At 35.0% G+C, this 18,208-nt stretch overlaps 1 protein-coding gene across 1 annotated transcript in view; it reads right to left on the bottom strand.

The window, feature by feature from the left end:
• PELI2 (pellino E3 ubiquitin protein ligase family member 2) overlaps window positions 1-18,208 on the bottom strand; it is a 118,350-nt gene that overhangs the window by 12,088 nt on the left and 88,054 nt on the right. Inside the window, exons 3-5 of the mRNA XM_072629301.1 lie at window positions 11,272-11,373; window positions 5,152-5,349; window positions 4,180-4,368 (exon numbers count right to left, since the gene is read on the bottom strand). Of these exons, the coding sequence (XP_072485402.1) occupies window positions 4,180-4,368; window positions 5,152-5,349; window positions 11,272-11,373 (489 nt within the window). The remainder of the gene's footprint in view (window positions 1-4,179; window positions 4,369-5,151; window positions 5,350-11,271; window positions 11,374-18,208) is intronic.

Raw genomic sequence — 18,208 nt, 5'->3', positions numbered from 1 at the left:
ATCACTTGAATAGTGGAAGTTTCCCAAGAAGATTCTTAGGATTTTCCAGCAACGAGGTGTTATGTGATAGGGCTACTAACATTCAGAGTTTTCCCCCTTCCTCTGCTATTGCAGCTCAGAACTCGATTGGTCCAGTAGTTTCAGACTCAAGCTGGGTTTCCCTTACCTGATAAGATTCTGGTCATTACTTCCTGTTCACCAAAGGGCATAAAAAGGCTCATCCACTTGGAATCAGAGCTTGTCACATTTGGGAAGTGTCTCATCTCCCAATCAAGGGACCACTCCTTGCCCGGTTGACCAGACACATTTTTATACCGAGAGAAGGGAGAGGTCACTTCTACCCATGCTAAATATGAAGTCCCTCATTTTTTTCAGCTATGGTCAACAGAGGTATATGCATTTCTTATTTGGGGAAATTCATGTAATCTACTCGGGCTGAGTAGAGAGTTCATGGACATTGGGGCTAATTATAGAGAACCTTGAATGTAAGGCTTAAGTTGTTTAAATTTAAAATAACAGGCTTTAGGAGTACAAGGGACTTTTGATATGATGTAGTAGGACTTCCTTGTTTTACAGATAAGGGAACTCAAGCCCAAAGATGTCAGTTAAGTGATCTGCTAAAAGTCACCCAGGTAGAGATTAGCAGAGGTGTTATCACACCCAGTCTTCAATGGTCCTGAATTCACCGTTCTACTATTTCTCTTTTCTATGACTTCACTGGGTAAGTAAAAGGAATAGTGGTGGTTAGAGATGGGGCTAAGGGGTAGATTGGGGAACAACTGAAGATTTTTTGGGTAGGAGAGTGAAATGATTAATGTGGCATTTTAGGAAGGTTAATCTAGCAGTGATGACACTGCAAGAAATCAAGCCTAAAGGCCGTTCTAGTTAACCGCACAGGCCTGAAGAGAGAAGGGTATGAACCAGAGCAGTGCTAGTGGGCTAATATAGCACAAACGTGGGTTTTAGCCTCAAGACGCTTAGACACAAGACGAAAGAAAGTATAAGTCACATTACCATTAAGCAACATAAGAACAGAGAGGGCCTTTCCTCTGAGATCACCTCCAATTTTATTTTACATGTACACAGCTGTCTCCGTGTCATCTCCCCCACTGGACAAGCTCCTTGAGGGCTAGGGCTATTTTTGCCTTTCCTCATATCCCTAGCACTCAGCAAAGTGCCTGACACATAGTTTAATAAATGTTTGTTGACTTAGTAAAAAAGGAATATATAAGTGCTTAAAAAAAAGAACCAAGTTGAAGAAGAAAAAAATTCCTTGGTATCATGACTGACTCTAAAGCCTTTTTGAAAAAGATGAGGCTTGAAATAGATTTTGAAGGAAAAACATGGAATCAGGCCTCCTAAGTTTCATGACCTCCCCTACAGCCATCATGAAGGGAGCCACACCTGGAGGAAAGGGCTGTCTTCTCAGTCACGATCAACATCAACCGCTGACCAACTGTCACTGTCTGGCAGGTTAAGTCCAAGAGTACTGGGAACAGCAGGAACTTTCCAAACACTGGCCTTGCTTCCAGCCGAGATGCAACCTGGTGACAATCTCTGCAGGGGCTGCTGCTCCCAGTTACTCACCTGCTAGCTACCCTCTGGAGGTAGGCACAGTAAGAATCATTAGAATGGCTTCCCTCATATCAAACTGAAAGCTGCCTCTCTAATGTCCACTCGTGCTCCTAGTTCTGCCTTCTGGGGCTAAACAGAAAAAGCCTTTCAAATATCTGGCAGTTAAGAGACAACAAGCCCCCTGACGCATCCTAATCTTCAAGCTAAGTATCCTCAATTCCATCATTTGAACCACAGTTTTGGATTCCGTTCCTCATCTTGGATGGTCCCCTCTGAATATGTTCCAGCATGTCACGTCTCTCCAAAGATGCAGCACCCAGAACTAAGCACAATATTCTAGAAGTGCTGTGAATAGGTAGGAGTACAGTGATTTGAGCCATTCTGATTCTGGACACTTTTCCTTCCTTAATATAATTAAAGAGAGCCAATATATCTTCAAGGGAATGGAAACAAATATTGGTACAAAAACATGTAAAACATTTCTCCCCTCCCATACAAAAGAAATTTTATGCCTATTGTCAACATCTGTAAAAGAAATATGATTTTTACACTAAGAAAGAATACACTGTAGTGGGCAACATTTGTAAAAAAAGATAAAACACCTCAGCAATTCTGCATAGTTCAAAAATTTTTTTTTTGCCAAGCAAACAATGGATAAAAACTTTGATATCAGGATCCTATATCTATAATTACATAAGACAACAGTGATTTCAGAATATGAAGTAAAAGAGGCAACTAAAATACACGTCTTATAAAAATGAAATATCAATACATACAACTGGACTAAATTAACAAAAGTATTTTAAAATAATTTGGTTAATTTTAGCATACTTGAAAGAGATTTAAACAGATCTACAGTCTTCTGTTATGTTTCTATAAAGAAATATCATAATTCACTAGATAAATGAAGGCAAAAGTTGAACTATTAAACTATTTGCTAAAGTGGGCCCAAACCTCAAAGTAGCTTCTTATACATGTTTCAAAAGACTGCATTCATCAAGTACAGGCTTGCCTCCATACTTCTATCATTCCTGTATGCTGAAAACACACAGATGATGTGTTATTAATATCATTCTCAGTGTGATAAATATATTTAATGCTTTGTATGGCAACAACACATAGCAAACATCCTACTCAGCAGTAAAGAGCATCTAATTAAATAGGAATGGTTTTACATAGCCAGGACATTACAGACTGTCTAGTAGTATTCTAGCAAACCAAAGTGCTTGAAGTTTAGCACACCATTTTAGTAAATTTGGCTAACGCTAGGATCTAGGAGATCACCAAGCACTTTCCATTTAATCTGTAAACCTATCTGGGCTAGATTACAAATGAAAAGTAATGCCAGAGATCATCAACCAAATCCCGAACCATCAATTCTTATCTGACAGTACAAGCAATAAAAAGGACTCCAGAGTCACAAAGCAAAACAAATTCTAAAAACAGTCAGGAGCACACATTCTTCATGTGTATATTTACTGAAGTCCAATGATGCATCTGTACTGCTGGTTTGGACAGCTCATGAAAGCAGAAAGGACTGATAATATATCAATATCAATAATAACTTACTGATTCTTAATTTTAATTATTGTAGTTTTTTTGTATCCACCATCATTGGAAGGAGGCCCAAGTGAGGTTTGAATAGTGAATAGGTTTCTAAATAAGGATCATGGAAAGCTATTCAAGTGACACTGATCTCCTGGCTGTTCCTTGAACATGATAATCCATCTACCAAATGCAGACATTTTCACTCCTCATCTCTGCTCCCCTGGATTCCCTGACTTGCCTTCAAGTCACAGTTCAAGTTCTACTTTGTTCAAGAAGCCTTTTCTGTTCCTCCCTACCCTTGGGGCCTTCCCTCCCAGGTTATCTCCAATTTATCACGCATATAGCTTGATCCTGCCTAGCTGTCTGCATGTTCTGTCCTCCACTAGACTACGAGCTCTTTGAGAGAAGGGACTATCTGTGTCCCCAGAAGGTGGCACAGTGCCTGGCACATAGCAGGTGCTAAATAGATATTTGAATTGACCTGACTTATCCTTTTATGTAGAAATGAATTAATATTAAAGTGCTGACTAAGGTGAAAACTGAAGTGGGTAGTGGTAAACCCATACCAGAGCTGACTAGAGGAAAAAAACTTTAGAGCGTACCTAAGATCATCAAAATTAAAACAAAAACTGGCAGCACTAACAGGAAGCACTAATAATGAGTCATCACCACCTTGTTCCCCACCATTCAATCTCTACCATGCAACTTACCACATTTTAAGATTAAAGTTTAAAAGTTTTGAAAACGTTCAGATAAAAAATAAAAACCAACACTACAATATGCTAGGCTCATCAGTCACTGATGCAGTGAATATTATTAAGCACTTAATCAACATGCCTATGAGGCACTGTGGGATATTTAAGACAAAAACCTGTCTTTGCCATGAAGGAACACTGGGGAAAACACCACACGCACACATGCATACGTCTAAATACACATTTATGTGTATATACAATGACAGTATACACACACAGACACATATATTAATTTTACGGAAGGCAAGCAATCGTCATAATTATTCTTTATAGGATAGCATTTCTTTAAAATTGAACTCACTAGCTTTCCCCTTTGCTGAGCTGATCTTGTTTCCCGCAGTGTATATACATCTCCACAAACTGAAATTTCACGCCACACTCCTGGCTCGGACTCTTCTGTGAATCCTCCTTTGGGATGCATTACTAGGACACCATTTGTAGTTAGTCCATCCATGTGTCCATCAGGATTCTTCCATTTTGCTGCCTTTTCCTGTATAACATACACATCACACCATTGGGAAGGAAAGTAGACTTTATAGTTCTGTTTATACAAGATTAGTTTATACATGTGTCCATGGTTAGAGACACGGTAACATCATAAAAAAAAAATAATCAATTTAACCTGAACATTAGAGAAAACAAAGTGGATAAAGTGTTTGTCTAGTGTATAATCAAACTTCAACTAGTCACTACTTTCATTTTAGGATCTTAAAATCCTTTTTCTTTATTCATTTTAATTTATATCATTATTCTTCACAATTATCTAGGAAGATAGCAAAGTAGGAAGAAAGCAAACATAACTCTCCTTTTCAGAAGAGAAAACTAAGGCATGTATAATTAGTTTAAATTTTTAATTAGTGACAACTGAATTCTTAAATTCTTTGATTCTAAAGCTATGATCCTATCACCTATGCTATAATTCTTTCCTTTAAACCAAAGTTAGCTATCCCAAAGGCCCCTGGTACAAATGCTTTTGATACAATAGGAACTACATGAAAACTTTAGTTATGTACAAGAGGAAGTATGCTGTACTTAATATCATGTTCATTAATATTTAATTTCTCTGAAATAACTCCTATCTTACATAACCAACCCTTATTAACAGAGTTTATTATTACATTTTCCTTTAAGGATAAATTGGCTACTTGAAGTATTAAAATTTTAAAATGTAACATAGTATTTAGCAAATTATTTTATTAATAGGACTGCATGTTATATAGGACAATCATGGCTGATTCTGCTTGCATATAACCCAAGTAGTAATAATACTTACTCCAAGAAAGATGTTTTTGGAAGAATCAAATCCTGCTGCAAAAATCCGTGCTGTATATGGTGCATTCCTATCACAGACAATCCTACAGGCAAACCTGGAGATGGTACTTTGTGTGATCTGGGTTTCATCATTGTTTTGACTGCCAGAAATTGTGTCAGTTACCACAAAGTCTATTGGACTCTCTGTTGATCTTCCCACCTTAAAGAAATGAAATATACCTTATGAGTCGTTTATTTTCCATCAGTTTCCTATTCTGACCACCATGTTCAGGTCAAATAAATGAAACATTATTATATAATCCATTTCTCAGACTCTCAAGTTACTTTTAATAATTACAAACTCTACTTCAAAGTAACATAAGGTATATACGTAAACATATATACACCCATATATACTCTAAAACATCAGCTATTTTTAAGTAATTTTAACTAATTTCAATATAGAGATAAGCTAGCAGATTTTTTGATATTAAAATAGATTTTTAAATAGCATGATGCAGTGGAAAGAGCACTGGATTTAGTTTAGGAAGACCATAGTTGAAACTGCAAGTCTGCTATTTATAATCTAAGTAACACTGGACAAGTCACTTAAATTCTGTGGGCCTCAGTTTCTTCATCACAAAAATTAAAGGGTTGGTCATGCTTTCCAACTTCTATCTCTCCTTTTTTAAAGTTAGATGCCAGCTTAAAAATATTGTCGATATTAATGTTACGAATACCAAAGAACAATATAAAAGGATTTTTTTAAGGGAGCAATTATTTTTTTAAAATATTTGGCTGTTCTAAACTACATACCTTTGAAAAAATATTTCATTTTTTTCAATTTTCATGATTCTTTACCCTCAAAATCAAGTCTAGAAAGGGAAGGGGAGGGAAGGAAGCAAGACACTGTTCAATTAACCAATCAGATCAATCAACAAGACTTTATTAAAGGCTCACTCTGTGAGATACAAAATATAATAAATGAAGCAATTCCTACTCAAAAGCTCTGACGGCACCACTTTTATGATGCTCGATACCCAACACAGACCTGGCTTCCTTCCAAATTTTCTGTTGTATGAATCTTAATATAAGAAAGCAAAGGCTGACAAAATCTGTTATGGCCTGTTAGCAATTATCATCATCACCCTGCCAGAATTTCAGAGAACTCTCTACATGCCTAAAAAGACAGTCTGTTTCAGCATAAAAGCAAACAGTAGCTAGACTAATGCTCCACTATTTTAAGTCCAATCTATTGTCTTCGGTTCACTAATCTTTTTATTTTTATTTTATGGAATGAAACAAACATTTCCATAACATAGTACAATAAAAAGATGATTGTACATGAAACTGCAAATCTACTATATGCAATTTGCTATTACTTTCAAATATACAACAAAATTATTGTGCAAATTTCTTTTTTTTTTAACTTCCCTCCCCCCTCAGAAATGGCTACTATTAGACACACATAGGTGTGTGTGTCTATGTATATATGTGTGTGTGACACATACATATATACATAGATACACTCATATATGTGTAAAATTATTCTGTACATCGACTTATCACTTCTTTCTCTGGATGCAGACAGTGTCTTTCTTCATATGTTCTTTATAGTCAATTTGGGTATTTATAAGAGATAAAATAACTTATCTGCCCAAAGTTATTCTTAAAACAATATTGCTGTTACTGTATACAATGTTCCTTTGGTTCTATTTATTTCACTTTTCATTATTTCATGTAGGTCTTTCCTTGTTTTTCTGAAATCACTGAGTTCATCCTTTCTTACAGCACAGTAGTATTCCATCACAATCACATACCACAACTTGTTCAGCCACTCCCCAATTGACAGGCATCCCTACAATTTCCAGTTCTTTGCCACCACCAAGAGAGCTGCTATAAACATTCTGGAACACATAGGTTCTTTTCATTTTTCCCTAATCATGTCTGGAAAGACACCAAGTAGAGGTACTGTTGGATCATGGGTATAGGTAGTTTAATAACTCTTTCAGGCATAATTCCAGAGTGCTCTCCAGAATAATACCACCACCAATGAATTACTGTCCCAGTTTTTCCACATTCTCTCCAACACATGTCACTTTCCCCTTCTATAACTGAAGTCAATCTGGCTTAATGCATTAATCACCTGGAACTGGAAGTCTGGGACATGTATGAATAAGTGCATGAAGAGACCAAGTAATCAGAATTAAGTAGTTCTTGTCCAACTATGTACACAGTTAGTCTATAAGCTGCCATTCTGTTATGATCTAAATCCAGTCTACCCAGAGAAGTCACTTCACTTTACGTGTGAGAAAGCTCATTGTCTACTGTTTTGCCAGGGCAAAATTCATTTTTTGATTATCTACCTTCAAGGCAGTATGGAAAATCCATCTGGAAAACACTTAAGAGTTTGCCCTTTCTTTCAACTATTAAATCTATGCCACATTACTATTTTAAAGCTAAGTCATAATGTGGCTGCATATGAAAGCCATGATGAGGATGATGCTCCTGTAACTAGAACCTAGAGTCCTAGTGATGACTCCTTAACACACTGATATCAGGGAAGCTTCTATAAAAAAAGGAGAGCACAGGAGTAGCTTATGTAAGACCTCACAGAAAATTATCCAAGAGTGGCATTGTGGCAAAGAGAACAGAGGGCTAACCTGGGAGGCAGGACAAAATGAATTCAAGTTCCATCTCTAATACATACTGAAGCTTTGGGACCATAGACAAATAAGTTAACTCTTCAATGCTCTCGGACATTTTCAAAAGATTGAAGCACTAGTCTGCACTGCCAGGAAGGAGGGTATTTTTAACCTGTAAAACTTTCTGCACTGATGAAATCACAGATCTGGACACCCCCTTTCCCTCCTCAAAAAAAAGACTATCCAAATGTATAAAATGAGACAAATTAGACTTTACAAAAGCATTCTTCAAATTCTATAAAAAAGTATCTGTTGCAGCATTACTTTTTATAGTGATGTTCTTCAGCATATTTTAAACAATTCAATTTACCAATCAAAGGCAAACTTTAAAAGGTAAAAGAAAAAAGTTTCTCCCAAATTATAGTCAACTTATATATAGGATACAATTATTAAACCCTTCTTATTTCTTTTCAAACCCATTGCTATTGTTGCAACAGCTGCTGCTGCTTCAGAGTAACAAATAACCAATGTGGGAACCTGGTGGCTGCTACTATCCCTGCCTGCCAATATTAAGTAGCCGGATAGGGTCTTAGCTCTTCAATGAGAATAGATCAAAACTTGAATTTTCACACAGCAAAATTCTAATCTGTCTTGTATTTAATAGTACTGTATAACTAAAAGTACTTATGGTTGCCTAATTAAGAAAAAGTAGCAAAGAGATGTTTCTTTGTTTGTTTGTTTTTTTAGTAGCACCAACTTCCAGTTCCACCCTCTCTATTAAAAGACTTCACTTCTCTGCTTCATATGCCACTGGTTACCTCAATAAATGGAGGGGGCTTATAAAATCAGAAAGTCATCTGACAAATTTCCTAGATCTCTTTCATTTATACTTGAATCCCCTTTCCATATGCTTAGTATTTCTAATATTGGGAAGCTTCCAATCCTTTTTTTTTCCGGGAGGACCTTACCATTTGACCCACGCAAGTAATTAATATTGAATACTGATTATGATCATTTCATCTCTCTATTCCATAATACAATACTTAAATCCAGGTATATATCCATTATCTTCTAGGCAGCTTCTCCTGAATCTGAGGGCCTCCCAATGACACCAATTCTGGAAAAAGCATAAGCAGTCTTTTAATTGCTCTTTTATCTTTGTTTTTGATTTTTAAAAGCCTCCATATGTTTATAAATTGTGTAAACTGGGCACTGGCTAAAATAGATAGCTCCAAGCAACAAGAATCTCTATCTATTAACTACAAAATATAAGGAATGAACTTTATGAAGAACGCAATCATCAAAAAGCACAAATATTTAAATATTTTTAAAAGAATGAGAAGTTTGAATAAGAAATTGTGAACATTTACTGTGTAGTTTGTCTTCTTAAAAAGTTGGTATTTCATGTTTTTGTTATGTATATCTCTCTCAATCTTTCTCTACAAACACACACACACACACACACACACACACACACACACACACACACACACTCTCTGACAGTGACAGTAACAAAATCATTCTACCTGCTTGTGTTCCAGTCTGCATCTTTCTATTTTCTTCTGTCCATTAAAAAAAAAATTTATGCTCTTTTGGAGAGATAAGTTATTAATCACATTACCCCTCCCATCTTAAGTAGATTTCCTCCCTTGTAGAAATACATATAATACAGCAAATAATTTAAAGCGATCTTGAACTGTGTATAGCACCATCAGGGCATTGATTCATCAGTTAGCACTGAAGCTCCTATTTGAGGTAAGTGGTAAGTATAGCCCTTACAAAACTTGCTGACTCTCAGAAGGGATCTTCAACAATGCGTTCCTGGCCAAAACATAATTCTGAAGGATTTGCAAAGCTTAACAATATACCTAATTTGCTAAGAAATTTATCAAACCCATTTCATCCAACATCACTGTTACATTTTCAAGACATGATAATAACAAAGATTAAAACTACTGAATAATAATTACATAGTTTCCTGAAGCCTAGCTGGTATGCTATTGTGTTTCTATGTATCAAAACAGACCACTCTTTTCCAGCTACAGTCAGGCAAGAACTCAGCTCTTGGAAAAGCTCCCAAATCCTCTTATGGATTAACAGCTGACAGAAATACCTCAGCACTATCTATGAATCAGTCGAAATTAAAGTTTTTCTTTTAATACCTTTCTTAGCTGTATTCAAAAAACTCTTTTTCCATTCATGCAGTCCGCTCCATACACCCTGATTCACTACTGGTACAAGTTTCTTCAAGACAGGGACTGTACTATGTTCCTTGCACATAACCTCAATACATATTAGCTAAATTATGTAATGAATGGTTATACCGTTACCATTCCATGATGATATGTACAAGGAGATCAAACAGAAGCTAACAAAAGATAGGTAACTCCTAAAGAAATCTAAGTAGCAAAGTATCTGATTGATCCTATGGATCAGGAGGCAAAGAGTGCTTGATTTCTAGTCAGAGGACATGGGTTTGAGTTGGCTCTGACATTGGTTATCACTCTGACCTTGGCCAAGTCATTTCAACTATGGGTGTCTCAGTTGTTTTCATGTATAAAATAAGCAGGTTGGTGTGAATAATCTCGTTCCTCTCCAGCTCTAAATCTAATAATAGTGCGTAATTATAGTTTTATATCTGCCTTCAGTTACAAAATGTACTATAAATATAAAGCTTTTGTCTAAAATGTCAAACAATTGCTTAAGTAGCATCCTGAATTCACAAACCTTAAATTTAGTATGAAGTAATTCAAATATATTAGACATGGAAAATAATCTCTGAAAGCATCCAAAAGAAAAGCAAGATTATGAAGTGTCAAAAAGATAATGTCAACTGGAAATAAAGTTATTCTGTCAATTATTTAATTTTCTCATTTCTTTTTCTCTTCTTGTTTTGATCGAAAAGGACATTTTTGAAAGTTCATACTGTATAAGGAATATTAAAGCAAATTCTTTGTGACAGTTTGCTTTCCAATTCTTATTGTCAGATACTCTACTCAAGTGTTTTGTTGACACAAACTTAGCTAGGACAGTCAGTTATAAGAAAACTACTCAAATCAAAGAAGTTATTATTCCCCAAAAGATATAAATCATAAATTCTGGAAAGTAGGGTTATCTTTTAGTCTTGTGATTTTTATCAAATCCAGAACAGGTGATATCTATTGCCAACACTCAAAGCAGGATCTAGGAGAGAGGCAGGATGGAGACAGAGAGCCAACCATCCAACGTGATCTTGAGTCATGTCATTATTGAATGGTTTCATTTTTGTTCTGAGATGAAATCCACATTCAAAATTAGGTACAAAATTACTTCAGAACCCAAATATTTTGATAATACAAATTATTTTTGGATTATCTATGACTACTTCTACCTTTATACATGAGCATAATTCGATTTCAATTTGAAATTCATATTCCACATCAAAGAAGAAGTGCTGAGAAGAAAAAGATACTTAAAATGCTCAAAAACATAAAACATTCATTTTCAAAAATAGTTACCTGAAACATATCAGTATCATCATCATGTGTGTATTCCACCACTACTGTCTGATTTCTTGATAAAGTGTAAGAGATACTATGTTGACCTTTACAGCTGATCACCTAATTGGAAACAAAATTTTAAAAATGCATTTTAATTTCAATTTAAATATGCTTACATGTTAATCAACACCTATTTATTGCTATGCCTAGTATAAAATATGCTGTGAATGGGATACAATGAGATCCAGTGAAGAAATTCAGAGAAGTGGATTTGTATGGACTGCTAGAGAATGAATCAGGAGAAAAATTTACAGTAAGAGACCACAGAACTCTGGTCAATGTTGTGTTCATTTGTGACTTCAGAAAACTGACTTTAGCTAAAGCAGAGTTTAGCAGAAGTTCTTAAAATGTGATCCATGGACCAACCTTTCAAAGGGTCTGCAAGGGTAAGACCTTTTATAATAATATACCAAGATGCTGTATCTATTAAATATTCTTTCCTTTTCCAACTACGTATCTGCATGAGACAAGCTTCTTCATGTTCTACACCCAAAACAATATATCCCAAATGTAGAAAACAGATATGAGAATCCAGCAGCCTTCTTTAAAGCCAGAAATTAAAAATATTTGCAAAATAGGTAAAACATTGCCACTCTTCTCAATAATTTTTATTTTTGAAATAATTATTTCTCATAAAATGCTATTTATGTTAGCATATAATGATTATTTTTAAATGAACTGAATTTTTTTAAAATTACCAGTAAATTTCTAAATTACCATTTTTCTAATGTGGCAAATATTGATAGATATCACTCATTAAAAAAAAAGCTCTTTGGTTTTAAAAATATAAAGGGGTTCTGAGACTAAAAGGTTTACCAATACTTTAATGGAATGAGGCATACATTGTTAGTCATGGCCAATGTATTGACTTTTTTGCCTGACTAGATCTTCCATTGGAAGATTTTATCATCTTCTGAGAATTCTTCTTCCATTTGGACTTTGTACCAAACATCTTTTGTGACAGTAGCAGATACCTTTCATGAACACCTCTTCCTTTTTACTGCCTCACATGATACTTCTAATCAGAGGGTTAAACGAAGCTACTTCTGTTGGTACATACTGGAAAGAATCTTGTAACAAATGAATGGTATACATACTGGTGGAGTATAGTCTAGGAAGGTGCCTGTTTTGCTCTACATAATTAAATGCCTTGTCAACAAACTAGTGGAATCTTATGTTTTCTTCACCTTTTGACAGACTGTATGACCTGCCAAGATGTGGGGCTACCACATTATTCTATAAAAACTCTTCTATTTTCTTTCTCATGCTCTTCATCAAAGATACCTCTGATATATATGCAAATCATCTTCATAAATATTTTGCAGAGAAAGGAAAGCAAACATATGGGGTGGTGGCTATTGGCTGAAATGCAATGTGGTGCTGCAGAAAGAGCATTTCTTTTGGAGTCTTAGGTCCTGAGTTCAATTTTCAGCTTTGCTCCTTACTTACTACCTCTATGATTGTGGGGAAGTCACTGCCTCCTGGCATATCTGATCTGCTTCAGCTGCTATCTTATTTCCTTTGTTTTCTAATTTCATGTCTTTTCTTCTTCCTCATGTGGCACATTAAAGACCACTGTTTTATCTTTATTGATAATGACAGATATGATAGTTTGCTACAGTGAGTGGCAGATTTTAGACAGTTTTGTAATTTATTTTGATTTTTAAGATTAATTTTATAACTAAAACAGAAAACTCAATTAAGATTTGGGAAGTGAATCCAGATAATAGGCTAACTGTGAATACATCAAGGGAAATTTCTATATCTTCTATTACAAAGACTATAAAAAAAAGACTATATATTTTGATTATCAATAAATTTGTATATAAATGTATAAGTAAAAACTATAAACAGGATGTCCCAAAAGTTTTAGTGCAGTTTGAAGCATCTGTGATAACTGCACTAAGATTTTTGGGATACCTTGCATAAATATTGGCCCCAATCAGTACATCAGAGTGAATACTAGATTTGGAGTCAGAAGACCTATATCTGAATTCTGACATGGTCACTTTGGGTAAATTACTTAAATCTCTTGGCACCTTGCTTCTTCGATGGCATAACAATGAAGAAGCTGGATTAAATTTTCTTTTGGTGATCTTCTATCTCTAATCTTCTGTGAAATTTGAATTTTTACTATTCAAACTTACAATTCAAAAAAATATTTACTATTTTACTATTAACATGAAAAGTGTTCAAAAGAATAGACTCAATCAGACCCACATGAAAAAATGAAAATGTGGTGTTTGTGATCCACTCAGTTTTCACAACCAGAGAGAAGTAGCAGTTTTAAAGTTATTTCAAATACTACAGGAATTAGGAGTAACAATCCTTTCTTTATTATACAGTTTAGCTTATATTAAACTGTATATATAAACATATATTTAAATTACATTTTTAAGCTATATTATTACATTAAAACTACAGATGTATATATAAGCATGAAGTTGCTTGAATCAAAAGATTAAAGCTTCACCCTCATGGAACTTACTCACTACTAGAAAATACAATCCATAAACATAAATAAATACAAGATAATGTGAAGAGAGAACACTGACAACTTATAAAGGGCAGGAAAGGTTTCAAGTAGAAGGTGGCAACTGAAGAGACCCAGTTTCGGGTCATACTTGCCTTAGGTTCATGGTTGGAATTAAATGAGTTTTTGCAATACATTTAAGAGTTCATGAAAGTTCACTAGCAAAGATAAGGAAAGGTTATCCAGGAAGGAGACAGCACTGATTTAGCTGGTTAGAGTTTCCTACCCTACACTTGCCATTGTGAAGGTCTTAAAGAGTCCCTGATTAAAACACATTGGTTCTTAAACTTTAGAAAACAATGAAAACACATCAGTGGCTTGAGCACTATCTAGTCTCTTGAACCAATTAAGTTTTGAGGATGGTTTCAATATCTTTTAAGGAACAGCCTGACTAATAGACGCTGCTCCTATGACAGAGATTACGGATTTTAAGAGGTGAAGATGAGTAGGAGGCAAATTCCTCCATGGGAACAGCATGTACAAAGGTATGGCTATAGAGATGGAATGTCAAGTTTGGGGAACAACAAGGAGGTCATTTTAGAACAAAAGGGGATTAGTATAAAATGTGTCTGGAAAGGCAGACTGGAGACAGATTGTGAAGAGCTTTAAATGACAACCTGAGAGGTCTGTATTTTGTTGTAAAGACTATAAGAGGGAGTCATGGAAGCTTATTGGGCGGGAGAGCAAAAAGGTCAGAATAAAGTCTTCTCAGTTTTCAAAGGAAAAAATACCAGGTATCAACAATCATATGAAAAACAGCTTAAAATCACTAATGTTCAGAGAAATACAAATTAAAATAACTGTCAAGGTTTTACTTCACACCTATGAGATTAGTAAAGTTGACAAAAAAAGGAAAATGACAAATGGTGGGTTTGTGGTTCACCAATGAATTCACTAGCTATTCTAGAAAGGAATTTCAAATCATGCTCCAAAAGTTATTAAACTGTGCATACCTTCTGACCAATCTATAATACTGCTGGATCTATATCCCCAAAGACATAAAAGAAAAAGGAAAAAAGGAAAGATCCTTAAGTATAAAACTATCTATAGTAGCTCTATTCATAGTAGCCACAAATTGGAAAGGGAGTTCCTATCTATTGGAGAATGGATATACAAAATATGGTATATGAATGTAATGGAATATTACCGTACCATAAGAAATAACAGATCTTTAGGAAGTGATGCAGTGAAGAGGGTAGAACAAAGAGCAATACATACAATGAAAACATTACACACACCCAGCTATTAAAACTGTGATCAATGCAATAATAAACCATGAGTCCACAGGACTAAAAAGAAACATACTGCTCACTCCTGACAGAAAGATAAGACTTAAAATGCAGAATGAGACAAACATTGTTATAAGCACCTTTTCTTTTTTATTGTTTGGGGGTTGCAGGCAGCAAGAGTAGTGGGACAGAGAGAGCTAATAAATGCTTGTAGGAATAAAAAGAATTTTAAAGTCTTACATTAAGCCAAGGATCTTTAATTAATTAGGTACTTACTTTGATGGAAGTCACAAAATCACTAGGGTCACACACATTTACAATATGCAAAGAACGCAGTACTATATATATTTAAATTATCTGTCAAATTAGTTTACATGGAAATAGCAATTATTATTAAATTTTAAATAAACTGATTATACTAAAATTAATTTTATGAATAATTTTCCAAATTAAAGTTAAAAATGTCAGTCATATGGCAACCAGGTTAACTAAATCAAAACAGAACCTACATACTTCCTATTTTTAAGAAAAATAAAAGCATTCATGTGACATCAGTATTTGAGATACATTCTGCCTCCAACACAATTAAACAAATCTTTAATAGACCAGTATGACACTAACTAGCTAAAGGTCTTCATTATTCCTCTTCTGGGTCATAAAAATAAATTTTTAAATGGGATCCCTGCCTCTAATCTCTTCCTTCTCTAACCCATTCTTTGGTATGGTTGTTGAAGTAATATTCCTATCATGTAGGTCTGGTCATGCCAGTTCCCTTTTTCAAGATCTTAAAGAAGCTTTCTATTACCCATAGGATAAATTACAAACTCCTTATTTCTGGCATACCAGAAAAAATTGGATGACAGAGAGTTGGTATAGTGTTGTGAAAAATATCGCTGGATTTAAGAGTTAGAAGAGCACCTTTGAATTCCACTGCTGATTCATTATCTATGTGAGTATAGCAAAATGAGATTTCTCTGGGCCTCAGTTTCTACATTTGTAAAATGAGGATTATATTTACCTACCACACAGGCAGATGATAAACAAGCACCAGCTATTACCAAATTTACTAGCTATTCCCTGAATTTGTTGAACTTTGTCCTGCTTCTTGTGTGGTCCATTCCCTGTACCTAAAATGGATGCTGTGTACATCTCTATACATTTAAATCTTTATCTTCCTTTCAAGATGTGAAACTTTCCCTGGTTATCCCCAGTATCCTATCCCTCTCTGACTGACCTCTTACCACAGCCTTTTTCAAGGATTTTAAGTTCCTTTGAAGATTAGGCCTATTTCTTTATCTCTATAACCACAGCACGTGGATTAATTTTTTTCACATTTTAAATTTATTATTAGTTTTAAACATTCATTTCTACAAGATTTTGAGTTCCAGATTTTCTCCCATCTCTCCCCTCCTCCCACCCTGAGATAGCATGCTTCTGATTACCCCTTCCCTGAGTCTGTTCTCTCTTTTATCTCACCTCCCCCCATTCCCTTCCCCTTTACTTTCTTGTAGGGCAAGATAGATTTCTATATCCCATTGCCTATATATCTTATTTCCCAGTTGCATGTAAAAACAATTTTTAACATTTGTTTTTAAAAATTTGAGTTGCAAATTCTTGTCCCTCTTCCTTCCTCACCCACCCTCACTGAGAAGGCAAACAATTCAATAAAGCTAATACATGTGTATTTATGCAAAACACTTCCATAATACTCATGTTATAAAAGACTGACTATATCTCCCTCCATCCTATCCCACCCTCCACTAATTCTATTTTCAACTCTGACCTTCTCTTTTCAAAACTGTTTTGCTTCTGATTATCCCCTTCCCCAATCTGCCTTCCCTTCTATCATCCCTATCCCCATCCCTTTCCCCCCTTACTTTCCTGTAGGATAAGAAACTCAATTGGGTGTGTATGTTATTCCCTCCTTAAGCCAAATCTCATTAAAGTAAGGTTCACTCCTTCCCATTCACACCCCCCTTCCCCTCCATTGTGAAACCTTTTTCTTCTTTTATGTGAGATAATTTACCCCCATTTTATCTCTCCTCATCTTTTTCTCCCAATACATTCCTCTCTCACCCCTTAATTTTTTAGATATCATCCCTTCATATTCAACTCACCCTGTGCCATCTATCTATCTATCTATCTATCTATCTATCTATCTATCTATCTATCTATCTATCCTTCAACTACCCTAATACCAAGTAAGGTCTCATGAGTTACAAATATCATCTTTTCATGTAGGAATGTAAACAGTTAAACTTTAATAAGTCCTTTATGGTTTCTCTTTCCTTTCCAGGCTTTTCTTGATTCTTGTATCTGAAAGTCACATTTTCTATTTAGCTCTGCTCTTTTCATGAAGAATGTTTGAAAATTCTCTATTTCAATGAATATTCCTTTTTTCCCCTAGAGTACAATTTTGGGTATGTGATTCTTGGTTTTAAGCTAGGTCCTCTGACCTCCAGAATATCATATTCCTAGCCCTTCAATGCCTTAATGTAAAAACTGCTAGATCTTGTGTTATCCAGATTTTATTTCCACAATACTTGAATTATTTCTTTCTGGCTGCTTGCAATATTTTCTCCTTGACCTGGAAAATTCGGAATTTGGCACCAATATTCCTAGGAGGCTTCCTTTTGGGATCTCTTTCAGGAGGTGATCAGTGGATTCTTTCAATATCTATTTTACCCTTGGTTCTAGAATATCAAGGCAGTAGTCCATGATAATTTCTTGAAAGATGATATCTAGGCTCTTTTTTTAATCATAGTTTTCAGGTAGACCAATAATTTTTAAATTATGTCTCTTGGATCTATTTTCCAGGTCAATTGTTTTTCCAATGAGATATTTCACATAGTCTTCTATTTTTTCATTCTTTTGGTTGTGTTTTATAATTTCTTGATTTCTGATAAAGTCATTAGCTTCCATTTACTCCATTGTAATTTTGAATGAATTACTTTCTTCAGCAAGTTTTTGGACCTACTTTTCCATTTGGCCAATTCTGCTTTTTTAAGGTATTCTTCTCCTCATTGGCTTTTTGGATCTCTTTTGCCATTTGAGTTAGTCTATTTTTAAAGGTGTTAATTTCTTCAACATTTTTTGGGATCTCTTTTAGCAAGCTATTGACTTGCTTTTCATG

The sequence above is a fragment of the Notamacropus eugenii genome, chromosome 1 (assembly GCF_028372415.1).
Source record: "Notamacropus eugenii isolate mMacEug1 chromosome 1, mMacEug1.pri_v2, whole genome shotgun sequence".
Lineage (NCBI taxonomy): Eukaryota > Metazoa > Chordata > Mammalia > Diprotodontia > Macropodidae > Notamacropus > Notamacropus eugenii.
The sequence above is the reverse complement of the archived record's forward strand: the minus strand, read 5'-3'. Positions and strand labels throughout refer to the sequence as shown.